The following is a 22,035-nucleotide window of genomic DNA, read 5'->3' as shown; positions in this document are numbered from 1 at the left end:
TAGTTGGTGAGCTAAGTGTCCTATTTCCACTGTGTAGGGATTCTATGAAATACTTTCTTGCGTAGTAACTCTGCACCCAGAACTGTACCCGGAGCTGATAATGACCCTCAGCCCTGACAATGCAAACTCAGAAGCCTCTTAAACTGTTAAATGTATTGTAATATTTCATTAAAATATGATTTTAACATTCACTTAGCCTAACACAAATGATAGCACAGTCTAACTACTATTTTTGTTTGATTTTTACTGATATTTTTGATACTTTGACCCAACCCTATTTTTACCCTATTTTTCCCCATAGGCCATGCTATTTCTATTGATCGATTTTCTATAACACATGGTTGCATGAGAAGGCAACTATCACATTATAGCAGAACAGTGAGGCAACTCTTCGGAACCTTTAGACAACTCCAACTGTGAATTCTTTCCCTTGCCATTCTTCATTTTCAATCAGACTAATTCCACGTCATGATTCAATGCACTATATCACTACTCGCCACAATACTAATGCCTTCTTTTATTAACAAAAGTGACACACCTCCTTTACTTTTGTATCTATTCTTCTGAAAAATTGAATATCCTAGAATATTGAGTTTCCAGTCTTGGCCACCCTGCAACCACATCTTCATGATAGCTATCATGTCATACTCCTTGATTTTTAACTTGTGCTGTCAACTCGTTATTTATCTTGTTTCTACTGACAACTCACCTGTCTCATTAGAAATAAAGAACTATTATTACTGTCTTTGATATATTATCTCTGAGCTAAACTGTGCACCTAAAGTATAATCTAGAATTAGAACCAAATCCTCTTTGAATCCTAACACAATACACTCATACAACACCAAACATGACACAACTCTGCGGCGATGATCGTTGCAAAAGGTCAAAAGGTGAACACTCCTCTTGGTCAGTGTTCTGAAAAACAAAATATATAATTTGATGAATTCTTATAGACTTTTTTGTTGACAAATTTGAATTGTTGACAGCTGTAGACTGATTGTAGGTCTTCCAAATGAGCTTCAGTTTAGATGGAACTCTAACTAGTTCAAAGTCTTTGGAAGTAATTCTCTGGATTAACAGGGTAGTCAAAATACTGAGCATTGCAGCTTTTACTGCAAATTTTGGAGGTTTTTTTTTTCTCTCTGACTTCCTTTTATTGAAAGAGAAATCAAGATCTGAAAAGGTTGTTTGGCACTCATCAGTGCAGGACTCCATAGTCTCTTTCGGAGCCAGGTTTTTTCAGTATTTAAGGGTAATCAACTTCATTTGTTATCTTCCTAAACAATTTATTTGGCTATATTTTCAAAAGCTATTTACATTTCTGTAATTAGTAGGTGTGTCACAGCCACATTAAACTGTTGGCCAAACTTTTTGCTTCAAGTTCTGGTTAATCCTGCAAGTGTCCAAATAGTTCAGTATTTTCCTGTTATTCGCTTGTAGACAAATGATCCCTACAATATCAAAATTGTGACCACTTTAAAATGTTATTACTACATTACATGTTTATTGTATACCATTTCAGTTACCATATTTTATGAATGAGCTGACATTGACAGAACTTGATATGGGAGCTGCTATGCCGAAAATATGTCAAGCTTCAAGGCCTTCAGTTAATCATCAAGGTAAGGACAATTGAAATTCATCTTGGGCTGCTTCAATATTTGTTAATGTCAGATATTTTACATTGGGATTTGCACTGAAATATTCCATTTATATAGATTCAGAAATGGTAATCAGTGTATTTCCAACACTTCATGATCTACTTTACCATCAAATATGAGTTATCCTGTCTTTTATTTGTGTTTTGGTTTCCTACTTAATACAGCAAGCTCAGAAAAAAATGATACAAAGCAATGTTGCATCAGTAGGTTGCATCACATATTGCACTATGGACTTCAATGAGTGTTTGCTCCACCACATCCCCACCAGCACAGTAGTTCCTCATTCAATAGATTGAAGTGCAGTCAATATTCATTTCCAAGAGCGGAGGGATATTTTATGCTCCACACTACGTATGATTAATTCTAAAGATATGACTGAAGGTGCCAGGTATGCTAAGGAGTTGAGAGCTGGGATTACAAAAGGAAGCATCGCATTTAGTGAAGTCAGAGGATAATAGCTGAATGATGTGAATAGAGAACTAAAGAAAAGGTGAGTGAAGAGTTTGATATGGAACCTGGTACTGGAACACATGCTGGGAACAGATGAAGTTAGGCTTCTTTGAGAACTTGGGACTTTGAGAAATAGTTGAGAAGATGTATGAAGGAATTCAAGGAGATGGATAAGGAAACTCTTGAGATGTTGGCAATGACACAACAAGAGGAATGGTGTATCATTGAGAAAAAATTGTTCTGGGGATGTACTGACAGGGTGAGATGTTAAAAGATGTTGACAGAGTGCAAAGATACAAGAGAAAGGGAAAGGACCACTTCTGGATCACTTAAGGAATCGCCATTTGAATGGAAAATTGGAGATAGAAATACAAAATACTGTCTTGGAACAGATTCAAAATTGAACTAGAATCACAGACCATCAATGATTGACAAATCCCTCACAAAAAGATCGCATGGAGAAAGTGAGGACTACAGATGTTGAAGAGTCAGAGTCCAAAAGTGTGGCGCTAGAAAAACACAGCAGGTAAGGCAGGTAAGTTGACATTTCGGAGATAAGCCCTTCATCAGGAATTTGTGGGTGAATGGGGGAAGGGGGGCTGAAAGATAAATACGAGAGTGGGGGTGGAACTGGGGAGGTGAAGGTAACTGGGAAGGCGATAGGTGGATGAAGGTAGGGTAACTGTGATAGGTCAGTGGGGAGAGTGGAGCGGACAGGTGGGAAGGAAGATGGACAGAGGTAGGACAGGTCAAGAGGGCAGTGCTTAATTGGAAGGTTGGCTCTGGGATGAGGTGGATGGAGGGGAAAATTGAAAACTAGTGATGATGATGTTGATACCGTATGGTTGAAGGGTCTTAAAGTGGAAGATGAAGCGTTCTTCCTCCAGTTGTCAGGTGGCTTGGATTTTGCACTGGAGGAGACCCAGGACTTGCATCCTTGGGAGCGTGGCAGTGGGAGGGGAAGTTGAAGTGGCAGCCACAGGGCAACATAGCTTGTTCAACTATTGGCTGAGATAAAGTATCATTAATAGTGCTGTGAGCTGAGCTTGTTTTGCAAAAACTTGGCAGATGGAATATAATGGGGGAAAATGTGGGGTTATGCACTTTGGCAAGAAGAATATAAGAACTGACTATTACTTAAATGGAGAAAGCTGACAAAGCTGTAGCACAGAGAGGTTTGGGGGTCCTCATGTATAAATCAGAGAGAAAAAAAATCACCCAAGTTCAGGATAATCGAGAAATGGAATGTTGGCCTTTTCTTTCAAAGGAAATGGGAAAAGTATAACAATGGGAAAGTCTGGCTAAAACTATACAAAGCACTAGTTAGATCACACCTTGAATACTGTGAACAATTTTAGTCCCCTTTTCTGAAGGAAATATATGCTGTCATTGGAGGCAATTCCAAGAAGGTTCCTTCGGTTGACCCTCAGAATGGAAGGATTATCTTATGAGGAGAGATTAATAATTAGGTGTTCAAATGAAAAAGAAGCGACAGAGAGCACCACCTCAGATTATGTCGCTCAATTAGGACAGAGATGAAGCAAGATTTCTTCTGAGGCTAACTATTTCAACCTGTGGACTGCTTTACCATAGAGGGTTGTTAAGGCTGGGCTATTGAATATATTCAAGGTGGAGATAGACAGATTTCTAATCAGTAAGGAAATTAAGGATTATTGAGATAAGGCAGACAAGTGATAATTTGATAATTCCCAGATCTGCCATGATTACATTGAATGGCAGAGCAGGCTAATGGGATGAGTAGCGTAACTCTCCTATTCTTATGGTCTTGTGAATGGCACATGATGAAAGTTCAGTACTTCACTGAACTTTGTACATGAACATAGTTTGTTTTCATTTGCTGTCTATTCGAATTTACTATCAATTTTGACCTTCTATTTTAACCTGAACAACATTGCCTGTTTCCAATCATCTTCGACCTTCTGATGAAACTGTTATTCAAGCTTTTCTAACTTTTAGACACTTTATTCCAATGCCACCCTTACTGGGTACCTATGTTCCTCCTTCATGCCGCAGCCACCTGTCCCATTGCATTCTATGGCCCTCTGACTGAATTGTGAGATCCTTTAAAAGATCAGGTGATGATTCTGGATTTAGAGCAATTGTCTTCTGAGGAGAGACTAATTGTTTGGGCCTATGCTTATTGGTGTTTAGAAGAACAAGAAGTGACTAGTGAGAGGATTCTGCCTATAGCAATTACTGTTCCAATGTCTCAAAGTCTTTTTGCAAAACCTAATGTCTTTCCTCCCTTAAAAGCTCTCTAAAACTACCTTTTTGTACAGGCTTTTCTTACTTCATGATTTCGTCTTTGTTTCGTTGCCTTTCACAAAGAACTTTTCTAAATCCTGTGAACGTACTTGAAATGCAAAATGTTACTGTCAATCCTGTAACTTAATTTTCTCAAGATATATGTGAAATTGTGAAAACCAGTGCAACTATTGTTTTCTGCAAGTGAATTGGTTCTGATGACCACTGTGCCTTTTCTCAATATGGATATTGAGTTGTAAAAGTAGCATGAAGTTGAAATGTAATTTTTTTCTCAACAGTTGACTAAGAATAATTTATGGAACTACAAATTTAAATTGGTGCCATATAACTGATTTCATTTTAACATAACTAAGACAAGGGAAGTATCCCTGTTGCCATTCTTATTGCAATCTTTGATTCTAATGCAGTTCTCGTCTATACATTCCCTAACACTGAAAAAAATCATGTGGATTATTCATCTTGTTGTAAATGCATATAATTCACGGAGTTATTTCCAGTAGATTCTATCTGGATAAATAACATACTGAAAATGTGTCACAGGTTGCTGACAAGAATGGACTTGGGTACCACTTTAGGTTTGCAATTCTCGGGACATTTACTCAGCCAGAAAGTTTATTTTCTACAGGACTATGGATTGATTTGGAGATTTCTTACAATGGATCTTTTCTGATGACTTTGGAAACTAAAATGAACCTAGCCAAACTAGGCAAGGAGCCACTGGGGGAAGGATACAAAGTAGGCGATGTTGGCAAGGAAGGGTAAGATTTTTAAATTAAAATTTGTTTTCTGGAACCGCGCCAGAAGGAAAGAGTCCATTAGGCTCCAGATACAATGTGAAGCCATTTTTTGTACTGCATGTGAAAGTAAAAATAGATTGGAAAAGGATTGTCATGGATATTCAACAATGATGCTATTCTGTGCTATACTCTTAACGGTGAATAGAATTGCTTTTTGTGATTATTTACTGAAGGACACTATGCAACTGGCAACATCATACAATGCTTATTTTTACACTGTCTGCTTCTGAATGGTCATCAATGCACATTGCATGTGCTATGTCATGCAAGAATCTTTCTCAGCTTCTTCTGATGGAAGGAACTGCTTGAATTTGCCCATTTGCTAAAAAGGAATTTGAAGTAATAATTCCCCCGCTCCCTGAGCTGCAAGTCAAAACTCATACCCTACCTCCTCATGTCCTCTGTTTTAAGTTATACCTGTGATTTTCAAAAAATATTTGGCCTGAGATGTGTAATGTGTTTATGAAGTTGTGAAATTGTATTTAGAGGCCCATACTTTACTTTTTATGATATGTAATATATAGAATTACATCTGTTTAATTGGTATTGTCTATGCAATTCTAAGCTCTTCAATCCAGAGCTATCAACTCTGTTCCTATTCGTTTGTATTCCTGTCATTCTTACTTAATCGTTTTCAACTATTAATTCAGTTTCTGTTCAAATGATGCTTATTTGTCATGTTGTATTTACTGTCAGGACATAAAATATCACCTGAGCAGAACACAAAGACAAATCCAGCAGCGAGGCTTGCATGTGTGTATTGGAGCCTGTTTGATTATAGTAGTAAAAGGGAAATGGGATGAACTCTGTTAGGAGTGATTCTCCCCGTGTGGTTTTCTTCCCTACAGTCTGCCCAGATGATGAGAACAAAATCCAGTCCATAGGCAATTTTATCCACAGCTTTGCAGCAGATTGTTAGGTACAAGTTGAATGCCTGCTGTAGATGATATTCCATTGAAGTCAATGGAAAATAAAATTGATCAGAATATTAAACAGGTGGCCAATCCAATTCTGTCCTTTGCCTCCATTTGTGTTAGGTTAACATTATGTAATTGTCTGTGCCGTGATGGTTTCCTTGGAGTCCATGATCTTCCATATTTTTCATAGGTATATATGCACTCAGTTTTTAAAATACATTTTGGGAAAGTGGTCATTTATTGCATGTCCCTAACCACATTGAGAAGATGGGAGTAAGCTACCTTAAACCACTGAAGTTCATTTGGTGTAGACATGCATGAAGTGTCCTTATGGAAGGTGAAAGTGGTTTAGGTTTGAACGATGCTAAGGATCTTTGGTTAATTTCTCAAGTGTATCTTTCACTTGGAATGACAAGTTCAGCCCATACATGGGAATGCCATTACCTGCAAGCTCCCTTCCAAGCCACTCACTGTTTTGACTTGGAAATCTATCACTATTCTTGCAATGTTGCTGGATCAAAATGATGGAACTCCCTTCCTAATGGCGTAGTGGGTATACCTACAGCGCAACGGTTCAAGAAGGCAGCTCACCACCAACTTGTCAAGGCGAAACTAGGGATGAGCAATAAATGCCAGCAATGCCAATGTTTCATGAGTGAATAATTTTTTTAAAAACTCTCCTAATGAGGCTTCCTCCATGCTCAGTATCAGCATAGCAAAACTTCTCCAGACTGCCTCCAATGCCATGTATCTTTCCTTAGATAAGAGGCCTAAAACTGTTCACAATATTCCAGCTATGCTTTGTATATTTTTAGCCAATTTCCTGACTTTTATACTCCATTCCCTATGAAATAAAGGTGAACATTCCACTTGCTTTCCCTATTACCCATTGAACTTGGATTCTGGATTTTTGTTATTCATGGGTGTACACTCCAAAATGCCTCTGCTGTGTAGCTTTCCACAGTCTTGCTCTATTTAAATAAAATGCAGCTTCTCTATTCTTCTTGTCAAAGTGCATAACCTTTCCCACCTTATCTCCCAGCTGCCAGGCTTTTGCTAAACAAGGGCTACTCAAAGCACTATTGATGATTCCTTCTGCTATTTTACTGATGATTGAGAGTCAATTGATAGGATGGTATTTGACTTGGTTAGGTTTGTCTTACTTTTTGTGTACTCGTATAACTGGGCAATTTTCCACATTGCTGCGTATGTAACAGTGTTTTTGCTTTGCTGGAATAACTTGGCTACAGACAGTTCTTAAGCACTGTTTCCAGAATATTATCAGAACCAAAAGTTTTTGCAGTCTAGTTTATCATCTGTTTCTTGATGTCATGTGGAATGAATTGAATTGGCTGAGTACTGACTTCAGTGATGCTGGAGGTCTCCAGAGGTGGCTGGGATCATTCATTCACTCAACATCTCTGCAGTGATGTGCTGGACTCTTCTATTGTTGAAAATTGGGATTTTTGTGCAACCACCTCCTGCAGTGAGTTGTTTAATTGTCCACCATCATTCATGATTGAATGTGGCAAGACTGCAGCGCTTAGAGCTGATTCGTTGGTTGTGGGATTGCTTAGCTCTGTCTGTCAGTTTCTGATTGCTGTTTGGCATGCAAGTTAACTTGTTTGTGCTTCACCAGGCATAGGTATGCCTGCTGCAGTTCCTAGCATGTCCTTTGCATTTTTCATTAAACAAGGTTAATCCTGTAGTTTGATGCTATTGGTAGATTAGTAGTTATGTCAGGCCAGGATATGTAGATCTTTAGTTGAATGCAATTCAGCTGCTAATGATCTTAGAGAGCCTCGTTGATTGCCACGTCTTGAGACTCTCGATACGTTTGAAATCTACGCCATTTAGCACATTGGTGATGGACAATATACTCATTTTAAAGACAGGACTTCATCTCCATAAGGACTGTGCAATGTTCACTTCTACCAATATTATCATGCTCAGATGCATTCACCACAGGCAGATTGGTGAGGATTAGGTCAAGTATGTTTTTCCCTCTTGTCAGTTCCCTTGTTGAGGGGAGAAAAATGTACTAGTAAAAGGGGATAGCATTGTTAGTGGAATAGATACTGTTTTCTGCAGCAATGACAGAGTCCTGAAGATTTTGTCACCTATCTGGTGTCAAGGTTCGGGATGTCTCTTGTGGTTTGGAGCTTGGGGAAGGCTCCTGTTGTCATGATCTACATAGATATCAATGATATAGATATGATTAAGAACATGGTTGTGCTGAAGCTTGGATTAAATTATAAAGCAGATCCATGAAGGTAAAATCCGAGAGGGAACTTAAATGTGGAGATAAGGAGAGCTGTAAGGGGAACAGCAATTGATACAGCCAGGTAAAATAAAGGAAGATACTCACTTGTTTTACAAGTATGTTAATGGTTAAAAGATAACGAGGAATGAGTATGGACCAGAGGCAATCTGTGTGGAACCAGAACATGCAGGTCTGGTTCTAAGCAAATATTTTTTGTCAGTGTTCATTAATGAGAGAGATGAATCAGGGAGAAGGTCTGTGATAGAATGTAAATAAATTAACGAAAAGAGAGAAGAGATATTGAGTAGTTTGGCAGGCATAAAATGCAGATCAATATCCAGGGTCAGGTGGAATGTATCCTACATTGTTGGGATGAAAGATCAAGGGTGCTTGTAAACATTTTCAGTTCCCCTCTGACCACAGGAAAGGTGCCAGAGGACTGAAGCACAGTGAAAGTGGAACTTACATTCAGATATATTCAGATTATTTAGCACTACCAGTGTGCTAAATGGGGTAGATTTCAAACATACCTGGCATCCATGGGGAGCTCTGGGTCATTAGCAGCTGAATTACATTCAACTAAAGATCTGCATATCCTGGCTTGACATAGTTCATTCAGATTATTACCTGAATTTCATACAAATTAGCATGGAGAGAATATTACCTGAATCTCTGACAAATTAGCATGGAGAAAATAAGATTAGCGAGGTAAATCATAGTGTAAAGATGGTGTGGGAGAAATGGGTTCCAATTCATGGGGGCACTGGCAATTGGGGAAAGAGTGAGCTGGTCTATTGGTACAGGAATTCATTTCAATGATGATAATGTTCTGGCAAATCATGTAACTACAATTTACTTACAGGATGGAAACAGACCCTTCAGTCCAACCAGTCCATGTCAACCATGTTCCCAAACTAAACTAGTCTGACTGGCCGACATTTGGCACATTTCCCTCCAAACTTTTTCTATTTATGTATTTACCTAAATGTCTTTTAAACATTGTAACTGTATCCCCATTTACTTTCTCTAGCAGTTCATTCCACACACAAACAACTCTCTGTAAAAAAAAAAGTTGTCCTTCATGTCCTTTTAAAAATGTTCTCCTTTCACCTAAACACTATATGCCCCCTAGTTTTGGATATCCACTCGAGGAAAAAGACCATTGCTATTCACCTTATCTATGCCACTCATGATTTTATAAACCTCTATAAAGGTCACCCCCTTAATGTCCTGTGCTTCAGTGAAAAAAAGTCCCAGTCTATCCAATCTGTTTTTTTAACTCAAACCCTCCACTTCTGACAACATCCCGGTAAATCTTTTCTAAACCCTCTCAAGTTAACAATATCCTTCCTATCACCAAGTGACCAGAAGTGCACACTATACCCGAGAAGAGGCCTCACCAAAGTCCTGTTACAACCTCAACATGATGTCCCAACTCTTTATCTTAATAAGGGAAAATATGGCAGCTTGCCCCATTTGAAAACTCTGACTAAACAGAAGCATGTTTTGCTATTAACAGTTTTACAGAGTTTACTTCCTACTCTTTCGTCATCAACATCTTTGTAGATGGGGCTTTCAACCATTTATGGGACAGATTCAATTGAACGGATGTTTTTAAAAAATCCAAAAGAACCAAGGGTAGTGAAGAGGGGAGCAATAATCAAAGTGTGACAGAAAGGGGTTAAAATATACGCAGAACAGTACAGCAGAAATTAGAACCAGAATAAGTAATGATAATAAAAAGTCAAAGCTGATGGTTCTTTATCTGAGTATGTGCAGCATTTTGTAACACAGTAGATGAGTTGGTGACAACAATAGAAATAAATGAAATGACAAATGAAAATAGATGCTGTAAATCAGAAACAAAAACAAAAGTTTCTGCAAAACTCAGCAAGTCTGGAGGCATCTGTGAACAGGAATCAAAGTTAGAATTGATTCTGAGAAGGGGTCAAAACATTAACTTTGATTTCTCTTCACAGATGCTGCCAGACCAGCTGAGCTTTTCCAGCAACTTTTGTTTTTGTGTTTGAAATAAATAACTTGATAGCTATTATGGAAATATGTTGCAGGGTGATCAAGACTGGGAACTTCATATTCAATGTTCCTTAAGTATAGACAAAAAGGAGAAGAAGGTAAGGAATTTTTTTTATAAAAGGAGGTATCAGTGCTGTAATGAGTAGAGATAAAGATGCAGTAGATCATGATGTGGAATCAGTTTGGGTGGAAATATGAATAATAAGGGAAAGAAGTCACATGGGAGTCATCTATAGAACTTGAGTTATGTCACTGTGGGACAAAATATAAATTAGGAAATAATGGAGGCATGTAAGAAGAGCATGACAATAATCATGGGTGATATTAAGCTGCATACAGACTGGACAGTTCAGATGGGTGAGGGTGCTGTGAGGCAACAGTGCTAACCACTGGGCCACCATGTCACCCCACGGTGGGAGCTCTTGGTATGTGCATAATGTATTAGTGTGGTTTGAGAATTGGTTATCAAAAAGAAGATAGATTATTGAGATTAATGTGTCTTTTTCATGTTGGAGAGATAGAACTAGTGGAGTGTCACAAGAATCAGTCCTAGGACCTCGATTGTTGACTTGTAGGAGGAGGCAGAGTGTAATGTGTCCAGATTTGCTGACAGTACAAACATTGGTGGGAGGGCATGTTGTGATCAGAACATAATGAATTTGCAAGGGGATGTATGTGGGTTGAGTGGGCAAAAACTTGGCAGATGGAATTTAATGTGGGAATGTCTGAGGTCATGCACTTTGGCTTTGGAGGTTGTTCAAAAGATATTCACTAGGCTGATTCCTGATTGGAGGGATCGATTTATCAAGAATCAGGAAGCAGAATAAACTTTTATTTATTAGAGTTTAAATAATATGGGGTGATCTTTTTGAAACATAGAGGATTCTGGAGATTGACAAGGTAGATGTTGAGAACTTTGTTTCCGCTAGTGGGGGCATCTCAATATAATTACACTTATCTAAAACAGAGGTGCAAAGGAATTTTTCCTGGAGGGTAGTAAATGTCTGGAATTACCGACTCCAGAAAGTTATGACTTGATCATTGAAAGTATTTTAAAAGCAAGTAAGTAGATTTTTTAAATATCAGGGAGTTAAGGACTATGCAGAGTTGACACAAAAGTAGTGTTGAGGCTAGGGAAGATCAGTCAGGATCTTATTGAACAGCAGAGCAGGCTTTAGTGGCTGAATGGCCTACCTCTGCTTCTGTTTATTATCATCTATTCTCATCACCTACTGCAGATCCAGTCTAACAGCTGTGTCCTTTCTGACTCAACTCTCTTGAGTCAGTAGTAATTCTGCTGAGCCAATCTTGGGAATAGATCTAAAGACCCCCCCCACCCAAACTATATTCTTAGTCTGGCCACCCTTAATGCCTTCTGTAAGTGCTATTCGCAAAGATGTCATCATTGGGATGGTAAATGGTAGTCAGTAGGCCGTCTCCTTATTTGTAATTGACCTGATGCCATGAGAACTGTGGGCGGCACGGTGGCACAGTGGTTAGCACTGCTGCCTCACAGCCCCTGAGACCCAGGTTCAATTCCCGACTCAGGCGACTGACTGTGTGGAGTTTGCACATTCTCCCCGTGTCTGCGTGGGTTTCCTCCGGGTGCTCCGGTTTCCTCCCACAGTCCAAAGATGTGCGGGTCAGGTGAATTGGCCATGCTAAATTGCCCGTAGTGTTAGGTAAGGGGTAAATGTAGGGGTATGGGTGGGTTGCACTTCGGCGGGTCGGTGTGGACTTGTTGGGCCGAAGGGCCTGTTTCCACACTGTAAGTCTAATCTAAAAAAACTCATTTTGGCCTGGAATCAATATTGAGGGCTCCCAGAGCAACTCTGTCCTGACTGTATACCATTGTGCTTCCACCTCTGCTACGTCAGTTCTGCCTCTGGCACAGGACGTATCCAGTGATGGTGGTATCTGGGACATTGTAAGTTACGATAACATGAGCATGACTATGCTCAGACTAGGTCTTTGAAGAAAAGTCACACCAGACTCAACATGTTAACTCTTTCTCTCTCTGCAGATGCTGCCAGACCTGCTCAATTTCTCCAGCATTCTGTTATAGAATCATAGAGCATGGAAACAGACCCTTCTGTCCAACTAGTCCATGCCAACCATAATCCCAAACTAATGTAGTCCTATCTGCCTGCACTTGGTCTATATCCCTCCAAACATTTCTTACTAATGTAATTATCTAAATGTCTTTTAAATGTTGAAACTGTATCCGCATCCACCACTACTTCTGGAATTTCATTTCACACGTGAACCATTATCTGTGTTTAAAAAAAATTACCCCTCATGTCTCTTTTAAATCTTTCTCTTCTCACCTTAAAAGTATGCCACTAACTCTTGAAATACCCCCACCTTAGGGAAAAGATACCTGTCATTCACCTTATCTATACCCCTCATTATTTAATAAACGTTTACACGGTTGCTATAACCTTCAATCTCCTGTGCTGCCGTGGAAAACGTCCCAGCCTATCCAGCTTATTAGTTTTCTTCCTATAATAGGGTGACCAAAACTGGACACAGTACTCCAATGTCTGTTACAATCCCAACATAATTGTCCCTACTCCTATAAATTTGTCTTAATTTCAGGTTTCCAGAAATCACCGTATTGTACCTTTATGTATGGGAAACCTGATCATGGCTGTATGAGGGCCGAGAATGTATGAAAGTATAAGATAAAAAAAATGTGATAGATATATCGGGCCCTATCAATCAGATTGGGTTAATAAAGGAAGGCCTATTAGAAGTGCTTGATTTGAGGGGGTAGCTTCATCAGAATAGATGTGAAGGAAAAATTGAAAATAGAATAGAGTTCTTGTGGAAAAAAAACAGGATTAACTGTGGGAGTCATTAGGCTTGCAGTAAATATTTTTTGATAGTGGAAGCCCAGCAATTGAAAAAGGAAAGGGAAGAGTCCAAAATGGACCATGTAATTGTGAGAGAAGGGTGAAATTGAAGCAAAATTGATGCACATTCCAATTCAGGATTGCAAGAAACTACATCAATACCACATAAACGTATCAAGAAAAACAGTGAGGAAGGGAGCTTCAAGTAATTCTGAAACAAGTTTTGGTCCTCACATCCCATAAAAAGCTAGGCATAATTAGCGCACATGTAGTAGCGATAATTGCTCCCTTTTTGATGGAAATGAGTGGATTTAAAGGGAGACCAAGTTCAATCAGATGGAGAGGTTTGACAGTACCTTCTACTACCATCTGACTCATTATAAGCAGAAGCATTACAGCCAAGAAGCAGAAGATGACTTTTATTTTGTCACTGCATTGCGACGAACATTTCATTAACCTGACACACCAATTCCTCTCTCACCTCATATCCTAAAATTTGCTTCACGTTTGTGTGAAATGTTAACTAATTAACATTAATTTACAATGTATGAAATTTTTCAAATTAACAGTGAAAGTATATATGTTTCACCATTGACTTTTCTCTAATTGTTAGCAAATAAAAATAGAAATTGCTGGAAAATCTCAGCAGGTCTAGCAGTCAGCAGCTGTTTAATGCTATGAACTTAGAAATCATATCAACCTTTAATGATAAACCACAGCTGTTGCACACAAGTAACACAAGTCCCTATTGGTAAATATGGACTGTAAAAATATACCCATGATGGATTGCATCGAATAGATTCAAATTAAATTTGTTTCTAATAATTTTCAGAATATTCCACTGTGTCTAGTTTTTTAGTTATTCTGCTGGAAATATCTACCAAAGTTTATTTCTAATGTGTTTATTAACAAACAATAGATTTATACACATTCCCCTTGTGTCCTTGTTTGTACATTGGTTTCTAATAGAAATGATACCATTCAGTTTAAATACAGTCATTACAGCAATGTGAGACAAGATAAATTTATTTAAAACTTCTTCTAAAATACCAACTCTTCGCACAATTGTGTGCATTTCTCAGTTGAAAGAAGATTTGTTTGCACTAACTTATGTTTATACATTTTTCCTTCATTTCTCCATTTATAATGTGTTTGCTCGGAATCATCTGTGGATTTGTGTGATTCTGGTGAGTGGTAATTGTAATATAAACATTCCATAAACATTTGTGAGTTGTGGGAATGTAGTTCTGTCAATATTCCATTCAGAAATTAAACATTGTATTGTTTCTGTTAAAGGGGAAAGACCATTGTTACTGGATCCTGCTTGTAGGTGGGATTATTTGTCCATGTGTATTTAAAGGGAAATTGTCATAAAAAAGTATTTATAATGGCAGTCTCCATTTCAAAATATGTAATTATGCAACTTGTATTGAGATATGTTAATTGCATGTGACATAATTAACATTTGAGACATTACTGTCCTGGTTCTTCTCCCTATTATGACTCTTTCCCTTTGTATTGTTGCATTTTGGTGAGCATGCAGTTTCTCCTCTTAGCATGTATACTAACACCATTTCTTGGGGGATTACAGTATAGTGATTTTAGTATCGTAAATGAGTTGCAGTTATACTATTTTATCCAGATCATTTGTTGAACAACACAGCCTCCTTAGGGTGTTCTCTTTTTGACTTGTTGTCTGAACTGTATAAGTGTATCAGTGACCCAAGTTCTCAATTTGAATCAAACCTAAAAAATATGAATTATATTGTACATCATCTTTCTTGTAGTATAATTTGGAAAGTGACAGTAACAGTACAGTAACTAGTTAGAATACTGAAACATTAGGCTTGTGCTTCATTATTAAAGAATCATTATAATGATGGAAGAGGGCCAGAATACATTTGTTGGTGTGAAGGGAACTATTCTATTTATGAAGGATGGAGCTTTTTTGGTATTTGTACACTGCCTTTTGGAAGAGAACCTCGCATACTGTATAGTAAGAACTCAAAAGGAATACATCCTAATTGGAAGTCCAGCACTGAAGATATAACTGATATTCAAATATTATTTGAGGAAAGCATAAATGTAAAATGTTTTACAACTAGTAGTAAAGGCAACCCTTAGCAACTATATAGTCAAACTGCTGATTTAGGCATGTTCATTTGGCTACTTATTAAATGTTCAATTCATTTTTTTGTACTTTTTATGAAGATACATTACCTTAATTGCCATCAGCTGCAATTACTGTCTCATGGCTACAGCAGTCTTAAAGTCTGCCGATTGAAAAATTAAGAAATTGGAGAGAAATAAACTTGTACATATTTGCATAGGTTGGATGGGTAGTAGTGCATGCTTTCTTGGCATTACCTTTTCCACTTTCCTCCCTCTCTACCCACTTAAGTTGCAATGAACATTCGCTTTACATTAAAAAATGTTTATGCTACTTTCAATTTTTTAACAAAGCCCTAATTTTGGAAAACAAATTTCACTGTTTACCATCCTATGGAAATTCCAAACACCCAAAGTTGCAGCCACATATTTTGGACCTACTCCTCCTCATCTGCTGATTTGCTATTTGCCGACTCACATACTTCCAAGGTTGGCCCTAGACCCCATCTTTTTTCCCCACTGACTCGTCTGGACTGATTGCGTTGACCTTCTTGACTTGCACCCATTAAGTAGTAGGCAGATATTGATCAGATTCATATTGTTGCAGCTATCAGAAAGAGGAGTCTCTCATGCCAGTCTGAATTTGCTGCTGAGTCCCAGAGGTAAAAGGATAGTGCTCTATCCACTGGACCACGCAGTTCCTGACTAGGCTCTGTCTGCATCCACACACATTGGAAATCCAGTCAGTTTTTTATGATGTATCTTCTGAAATCTTGCATAATTTTATTTTTTTTCTCTATTACATTCTCTTCTACACAGTGCAAGTAACTAATTGCCAGAGATGAACTCAGTTGCCAATGTTGTAAGAAAAATAGATCACAAAACTTAATTTAAATAAGAAATTAAACACTACTGAGCACAGAATGGTTTGATATATAAAATCCAAAAGATGTTGTAAATCAGAGACAAAAACAGAAATTGCTGGAAATCTGGAGAGAGAGAAAAATCAGAATTCATGTTTTAGGTCCAGAGAACTTAAGTTCTTAAGAAGGGTCACTTGACACAAAATGTTAACTCTGATTTTTCTCCACTGATGCTGCCAGACCTGCTGAGCTTTTCCAGCAATTTCTACAGTTTAGAAATGTTGGAGCCATGTATTTAAAAATATCAAGACACCTGAATAACTACAATGATAAGAGATTTGAACTTTCAATTCGGAGGTCAAAGCCCAGTCTTGAATGAGATTTGTAGCCTGATTTCTCCACATGTTGTACTTAGCAATTTTAGGTCATCTGTTGTAGAGGAAGTTTGGGGGGGAGAGGGGAGGTGATGGGAATGGGTCTCATTTTTCTTGCAACTTTTAAATGTCCCTTCTCTGTGGTGCGCCATTGAAGGTATGTGTAAAGTTTCACAAATTAATAGTGAAAGTACGTAGTATCTTTCACCACTGACTATATCTAATAGTCAACAGCTAATTAATACTTGATAAGCTTAGAAATCTTATCAATCTTTTATGATAAACCACAGTTATGCACACAAGTACCGTTCCTGTTGGTAAATATGAATTGTAAAATGTATCCATGATACATTAACTCAGTGCTGTTTGTGGATTGCACAGAATCAATTCCTTACTCATGGAAGTGATTACAAGGCTGAATATCATTAGGATAGAAATGTAAATAAACTTTAGGAAGCTATTTGAATTTCTCCACTTAACTGGGATTTACTTCCTGGTATTGATTATCTCAAATCTATGCAGATATTCAGTACAGATGTCCAAATCTTGTATTTAATATCGTTATAATTCTGGAACATTACAGTCATAATGGTTCCAAATTGATCACTTGCACTCATTTATCCACTTCATGGAAGTATGAACATTCGGGAGGATGCAATCACATCTGCACACTGAGAATCCACCATGCAGTGGAGAGAAATTAAGGCAAGTCGTGAGAAGAAACAAGTGATGTACTTACCCAATCAGACAAGGAATGTACAGATTTAGTTCCTTGTTGCATGCAGACCATGACCCTCAGAAGAGACATGGCAATGGAGAAACATTAAGATGGAAAAAAATAAATTGCACATCCTAGTAGAATATTTTCAAAATAATTCCTTATGATTTCAGAGAGTATTGATTTTGTTACAGGACATCATATTTACTTGTTTTTAAAAATTGGGTAGTATGAAAAATGCAAACTTTCATCTGTTAAAGAAGTTGGCCTGTTTTGGAAAACATTTTGGGATAATGATTTGGAGATACTAATGTTGGACTGGGGTGTGCAAAGTTAAAAATCACACAACACAAAGTAATAGTCCAACAGGTTTATTTGGAAGCACTAACTTTGGGAGTGCTGCTCCTTCATCAAGTGGTTGTGCTTCCAAATAAACCTGTTGGACTATAACCTGATGTGCGTGATTTTTAATTTTGGGATCAGAGTGAAATTTAAGCGATAGCATGCAATAAACAAATACATTACTGACCTAGATTTGATACTATCATTTTTACTTTCCTCTGCATGATCTTAATCTTCATAAAAATACAATATGGAATAGGATGATTGTTTAAAGCTGTTCTTTCTTCTGCAATGCTGCCAATATAGGAGTAGACCGAAAGCCTTTTGTCTGGCTGATAGTGATGAGGAGTCGTCAAGTGCTGGCTCTTCTGATGAAGAAGATGCACAAGATGTGCTGGGAGGAGACAAGGTACCAGCAGCAGTGGCAGAAGGGTATGAATGTTAATTAAAATATTTTGAAGCAGCATGAAAAGTTTGAACATTCAATTGTTTTTTATCATTAACTTCAAATAAGCTTATTTTTATTCTAATTGTTTGATTCCAAATTGATTTTAATTTAAAAATAGATTGCCGAATTTGTGATTATTGCATTTCCATCACAATCCCAAACCAAGCAAAGGAGGAAATTTTGACTGGCTGGGCAGTATACCTTTTAGTAATGGTTACAATGGTAGTTGAATTGAGAGTCGAATTTTATATAAAAATGTTTCCTAAAATTTATTGCAAGTTTTAGTAACACTTAACCAGATTTTACAAATGTTTTGTACTAATGGATTTCTTTGGAGTGAAATCAGCCAATCACATTATTATTTTTATTATTTTAGAGTCTAGAGTCATACAGCACAGAAACAGACCCTTCAGTCAAACTCATCCCTTTAAAAGTTTCCTATTCATATCCAAATCTCTTTAAAATGTTGTAATTGTATCCATCTCTACTACTTCCTTTGGCAGCTCATTTTATATACGCATCAGCCCCTGTATGAAAAAGTTGCACTTTAGGACCTTTTAAATCTTTTCCCCCTCACTGTGTCCTCTGGTTTTGGACTCCCCTACAGTGGGGAAAAGACTTTGACTATTCACCTTATCTATGCCCTTCACCGTTTTAAAAACTTCCATAAGGTCACCCTCAGCCTCCTATGCTCCAGAAAATATGTCCTAGCCTATTCAGCTTCTCCTTACAACTCAAGCCTCCATTCTAGGTAACGTTCTTGTAAATACTTTTTGCACCTTTCCAGTTTAATACCATTCTTCCTATAGCAGGTTAACCCGAATTGTAGGGATGGAATGCTCAAAATGTGGCCTTCCCAATACCTTGTACAGCTGTAACATTGACATCCCAATTCCTGTACTCGGCCCTTTTACTAATGAAGGCAACCATGCCAAATGCCGCCTTCACCAACCTGTTTTAAGGAATTACGTATCTGCACCCCAGGTATTTCTGTTCGTCAGCACTTCCCAGGGCCCTACAATGAACTGTGTAAGTTCTCCCCTGGTTTGTCTTACCAAAATGGAACACCTCATTTATCTGAATTAAACTTGCTATTCCTCAGCCCACTAACCCTGTTGATGAAGATCCTATTGTACTCCCCTGTTCACTCTACCACCAATTTTGGTGTCATCCACACCTTTCTCACCTTGCCTCCAATGTTTTCATCCAAATCATTTATAAGAATGACTCAACAATAGTGGACCCAACACTGATCCTTGTGGCACTCCGCTGGTCACAAGCCTCCATTCTGAACAACAACCCTCTCCCACCATCCTCTGTCTCCTACCATCAAGCCAATTTTGTATCTCGTTGGCTAGCTCTCCCTGGATCCTTTGTGATCTAACCTTATTGACCAGTCTGCCATGCAGAACCTTGTTGAAGACCTTGCTAAAGTCCATGTCTGCCTTCATCTATCTTCTTGGTCACCTATTTAAAAAAAACTCCGTTTGTGAGACACAATGATTTCCCATGCACAAAACCATGCTGACGACCTCTAATCAGTCCTTGCCTTTTGAAATGCATGTTGATCCTGTCTGTCAGAATCCCCTCCACCAACTTAGCCACCACTGACATCGGGCTCTCTGGTCTATAATTCCCTGGCTTTTCCTTGCAGCCTTTCTTAAATAAAGCTTAGATTAGATTAGATTCACTACAGTGTGGAAACAGGCCCTTCGGCTCAACAAGTCCACACCAGCACTACATTAGCCGTCCTCCAGGCTTCTGGCACCTCACCCCTGGCTGTCAGTGATGCAAGTATTTCTGCCAGGGGCCACACAATTTCTTCCCTAGATTCCCACAATGTTCTGAGATCAGGTCCCAAGGATTTATCTACCTTTGTGCATTTTAAGGCCTTCAGCACGTCCTTTCCTTTAATGTGGATATCAAGACATCACTATTTATTTCCTTGAGTTCCTCAGCTTCCATCCCACTTCTTCCATGGTAAATACTGACGCGAAATATTCATTTAGGACATCACCTATCTCCTGTCATTTCACATGTGGATTGCTTCATTTATCTTTAAGGGGCCCTATGCTATCCCTAGTTACTCTTTTGCCCTTAATATATTTGCAGAATCTCTTTGGATTCTCCTTAATGCTATCTGCCAAAGCTAACTAATGTCCCGTTTTTGCCCTCTTGATTTCCCTCTTATGTGTACTCCTACATCTGATATACACTTCAAGGGATGCCTGATATATGCCTCTCTTTTTTTTCTTCTTGACCAGAGCCTCAATATCTCTAGTCATCCAGTGTCCCCTCCTCCTGCCAGACTTAGCCTTCACACTAACAGGAACATGATGTCCCTGAACACTCATTATCTCACTTTTGAAAGCTTCCCACTTGCCAGATGTCCCATCATCTGCAAACAGCCTCCCAAATTTACTTTTGAAAGTCCTCGTCTAATGCCATCAAAATTGGCTTTGCCACAATTTAAAATTTTAACTTGTGGACCTGCCTTATCCTTTTACATAACTATTTTAAAACTATTGGAATTATGGTCACTGGTCCCAAAGTGCTCCTCCACGAGCACCTCAGTCACTTGCCCTGCCTTATTTCCCAAGAGGATGTGAAATTTTGCCCCTTCTTTAGTAGGACCATTGTAACAAAGCTAGTCCCTCTTTTTCTAAAAGCTGTTTCTTGTCTCAAAGAGACTCGTTTTTTGATTTTTTTTCAGAGGGGCAATAAACCGAACCAGACTCAGACCAGTCTGGTTTGGTACAAAAAGGCCTTTTGTTTATATGTAAACAGATGAGACTTCAGGCCAAAAGTGGTTATGTTTTAGAAGTGACCTGTATAATGAAAGGGGAGTGGTCAGCTCTTCTAGTTAGCTGAGCTGAACTGAGCAATGTTAGTTCACTCCTGAACTGGGAAGTTCCACAGGGAGCTGTGTGGAAACTATCTCTTTTCTGCCTTTCAACTTCAACATGTAAGCATGCGTTCCATTTATACTGGATTTTAAAGAGAGTTTGCTTATTTGTGTGTGTGTGTTTGTGTGTGTTGAGTTCTGGAGGTGTTCTTCATTCAGCTTTTTGTGTTTCATTGTGTAATTTTGTGGATAATTTTTTTGTCTGTTTTAAAATCTAGTAGTTAACTTACTCTGGGTAATTTTCACTGTACACTTACTGAAACGACTTGCAAAGTTAGGTCTAGGGCTGCCTGCTTAAGAATGTTTTGAGTGGTCTGGCCTGATTGAGAGCTTCCTTGAACACATTCAACAAATCCTTCCCCATCCAAGCCCTTAACACTATGGCAGTCCCAGACTGTGTTTGGCAAGTTGAAATCCCTTACCATCATAACCCTATTATTTTTATCTGCGAGCTCCCTATGTATTTGCTTCTCCATTTCTTGCTGACTATTGGGGCGACTATAGTACCATCCCATCAAAGTGATTTCACCTTTCTTGTTTCTCAGTTCCACCTATATAGCTTCACTGGATAATCCCTCAGGAATGTCCTGTCCAAGTACTGCCGTGGTGTGGTCCCTGATCAAAAATGCCACTCCCCCTCCTTTTTTGCCTCCCCTTCCATCCTTCCTATATCATCTGTGCTCCGAAACATTGAGCAGCCAGTCCTACCTCTTTGTCAGCCATGTTTCTGTTATCGCTCTGATATCCCAGTCCCATGTTCCCATCCATGCCCTGAGTTCAGGGCCTCTTGCATTGAATTAAATGCAGTTTAATTCATTTTCCCTTGTTCCCTGCTGTGCTCTTGTCTATTTAACTTGTTTTCTTTAATTTCTGAACCAGCCTCAACCTTCTTTCTTGTCTCACAACTTCTTGGGGTCCCATCCCCTTGCCAGACTAATTTAAACCCTCTCAAATAGCTCTAACAATCTCCCCACCAGGATTTTAGTCCCCTTCCAGTTCAGATGCAACTA

General features: G+C 38.5%; 1 protein-coding gene across 3 annotated transcripts in view; it reads left to right on the top strand.

Moving 5' to 3' along the window:
* The window catches only part of tex2 (testis expressed 2), a 142,521-nt gene that overhangs the window by 105,920 nt on the left and 14,566 nt on the right, over window positions 1-22,035 (top strand). For all 3 annotated transcript variants that reach the window (XM_060844716.1, XM_060844718.1, XM_060844717.1), the window contains 3 exons: window positions 1,526-1,625; window positions 5,026-5,158; window positions 17,979-18,104. In XM_060844716.1, coding sequence (XP_060700699.1) covers window positions 1,526-1,625; window positions 5,026-5,158; window positions 17,979-18,104 — 359 coding nt within the window. The remainder of the gene's footprint in view (window positions 1-1,525; window positions 1,626-5,025; window positions 5,159-17,978; window positions 18,105-22,035) is intronic.

This window comes from Hemiscyllium ocellatum, chromosome 25 (genome assembly GCF_020745735.1).
Source record: "Hemiscyllium ocellatum isolate sHemOce1 chromosome 25, sHemOce1.pat.X.cur, whole genome shotgun sequence".
NCBI lineage: Eukaryota > Metazoa > Chordata > Chondrichthyes > Orectolobiformes > Hemiscylliidae > Hemiscyllium > Hemiscyllium ocellatum.
Note: the sequence above shows the minus strand (reverse complement) of the source record. Positions and strands in the feature narration are given on the sequence as shown.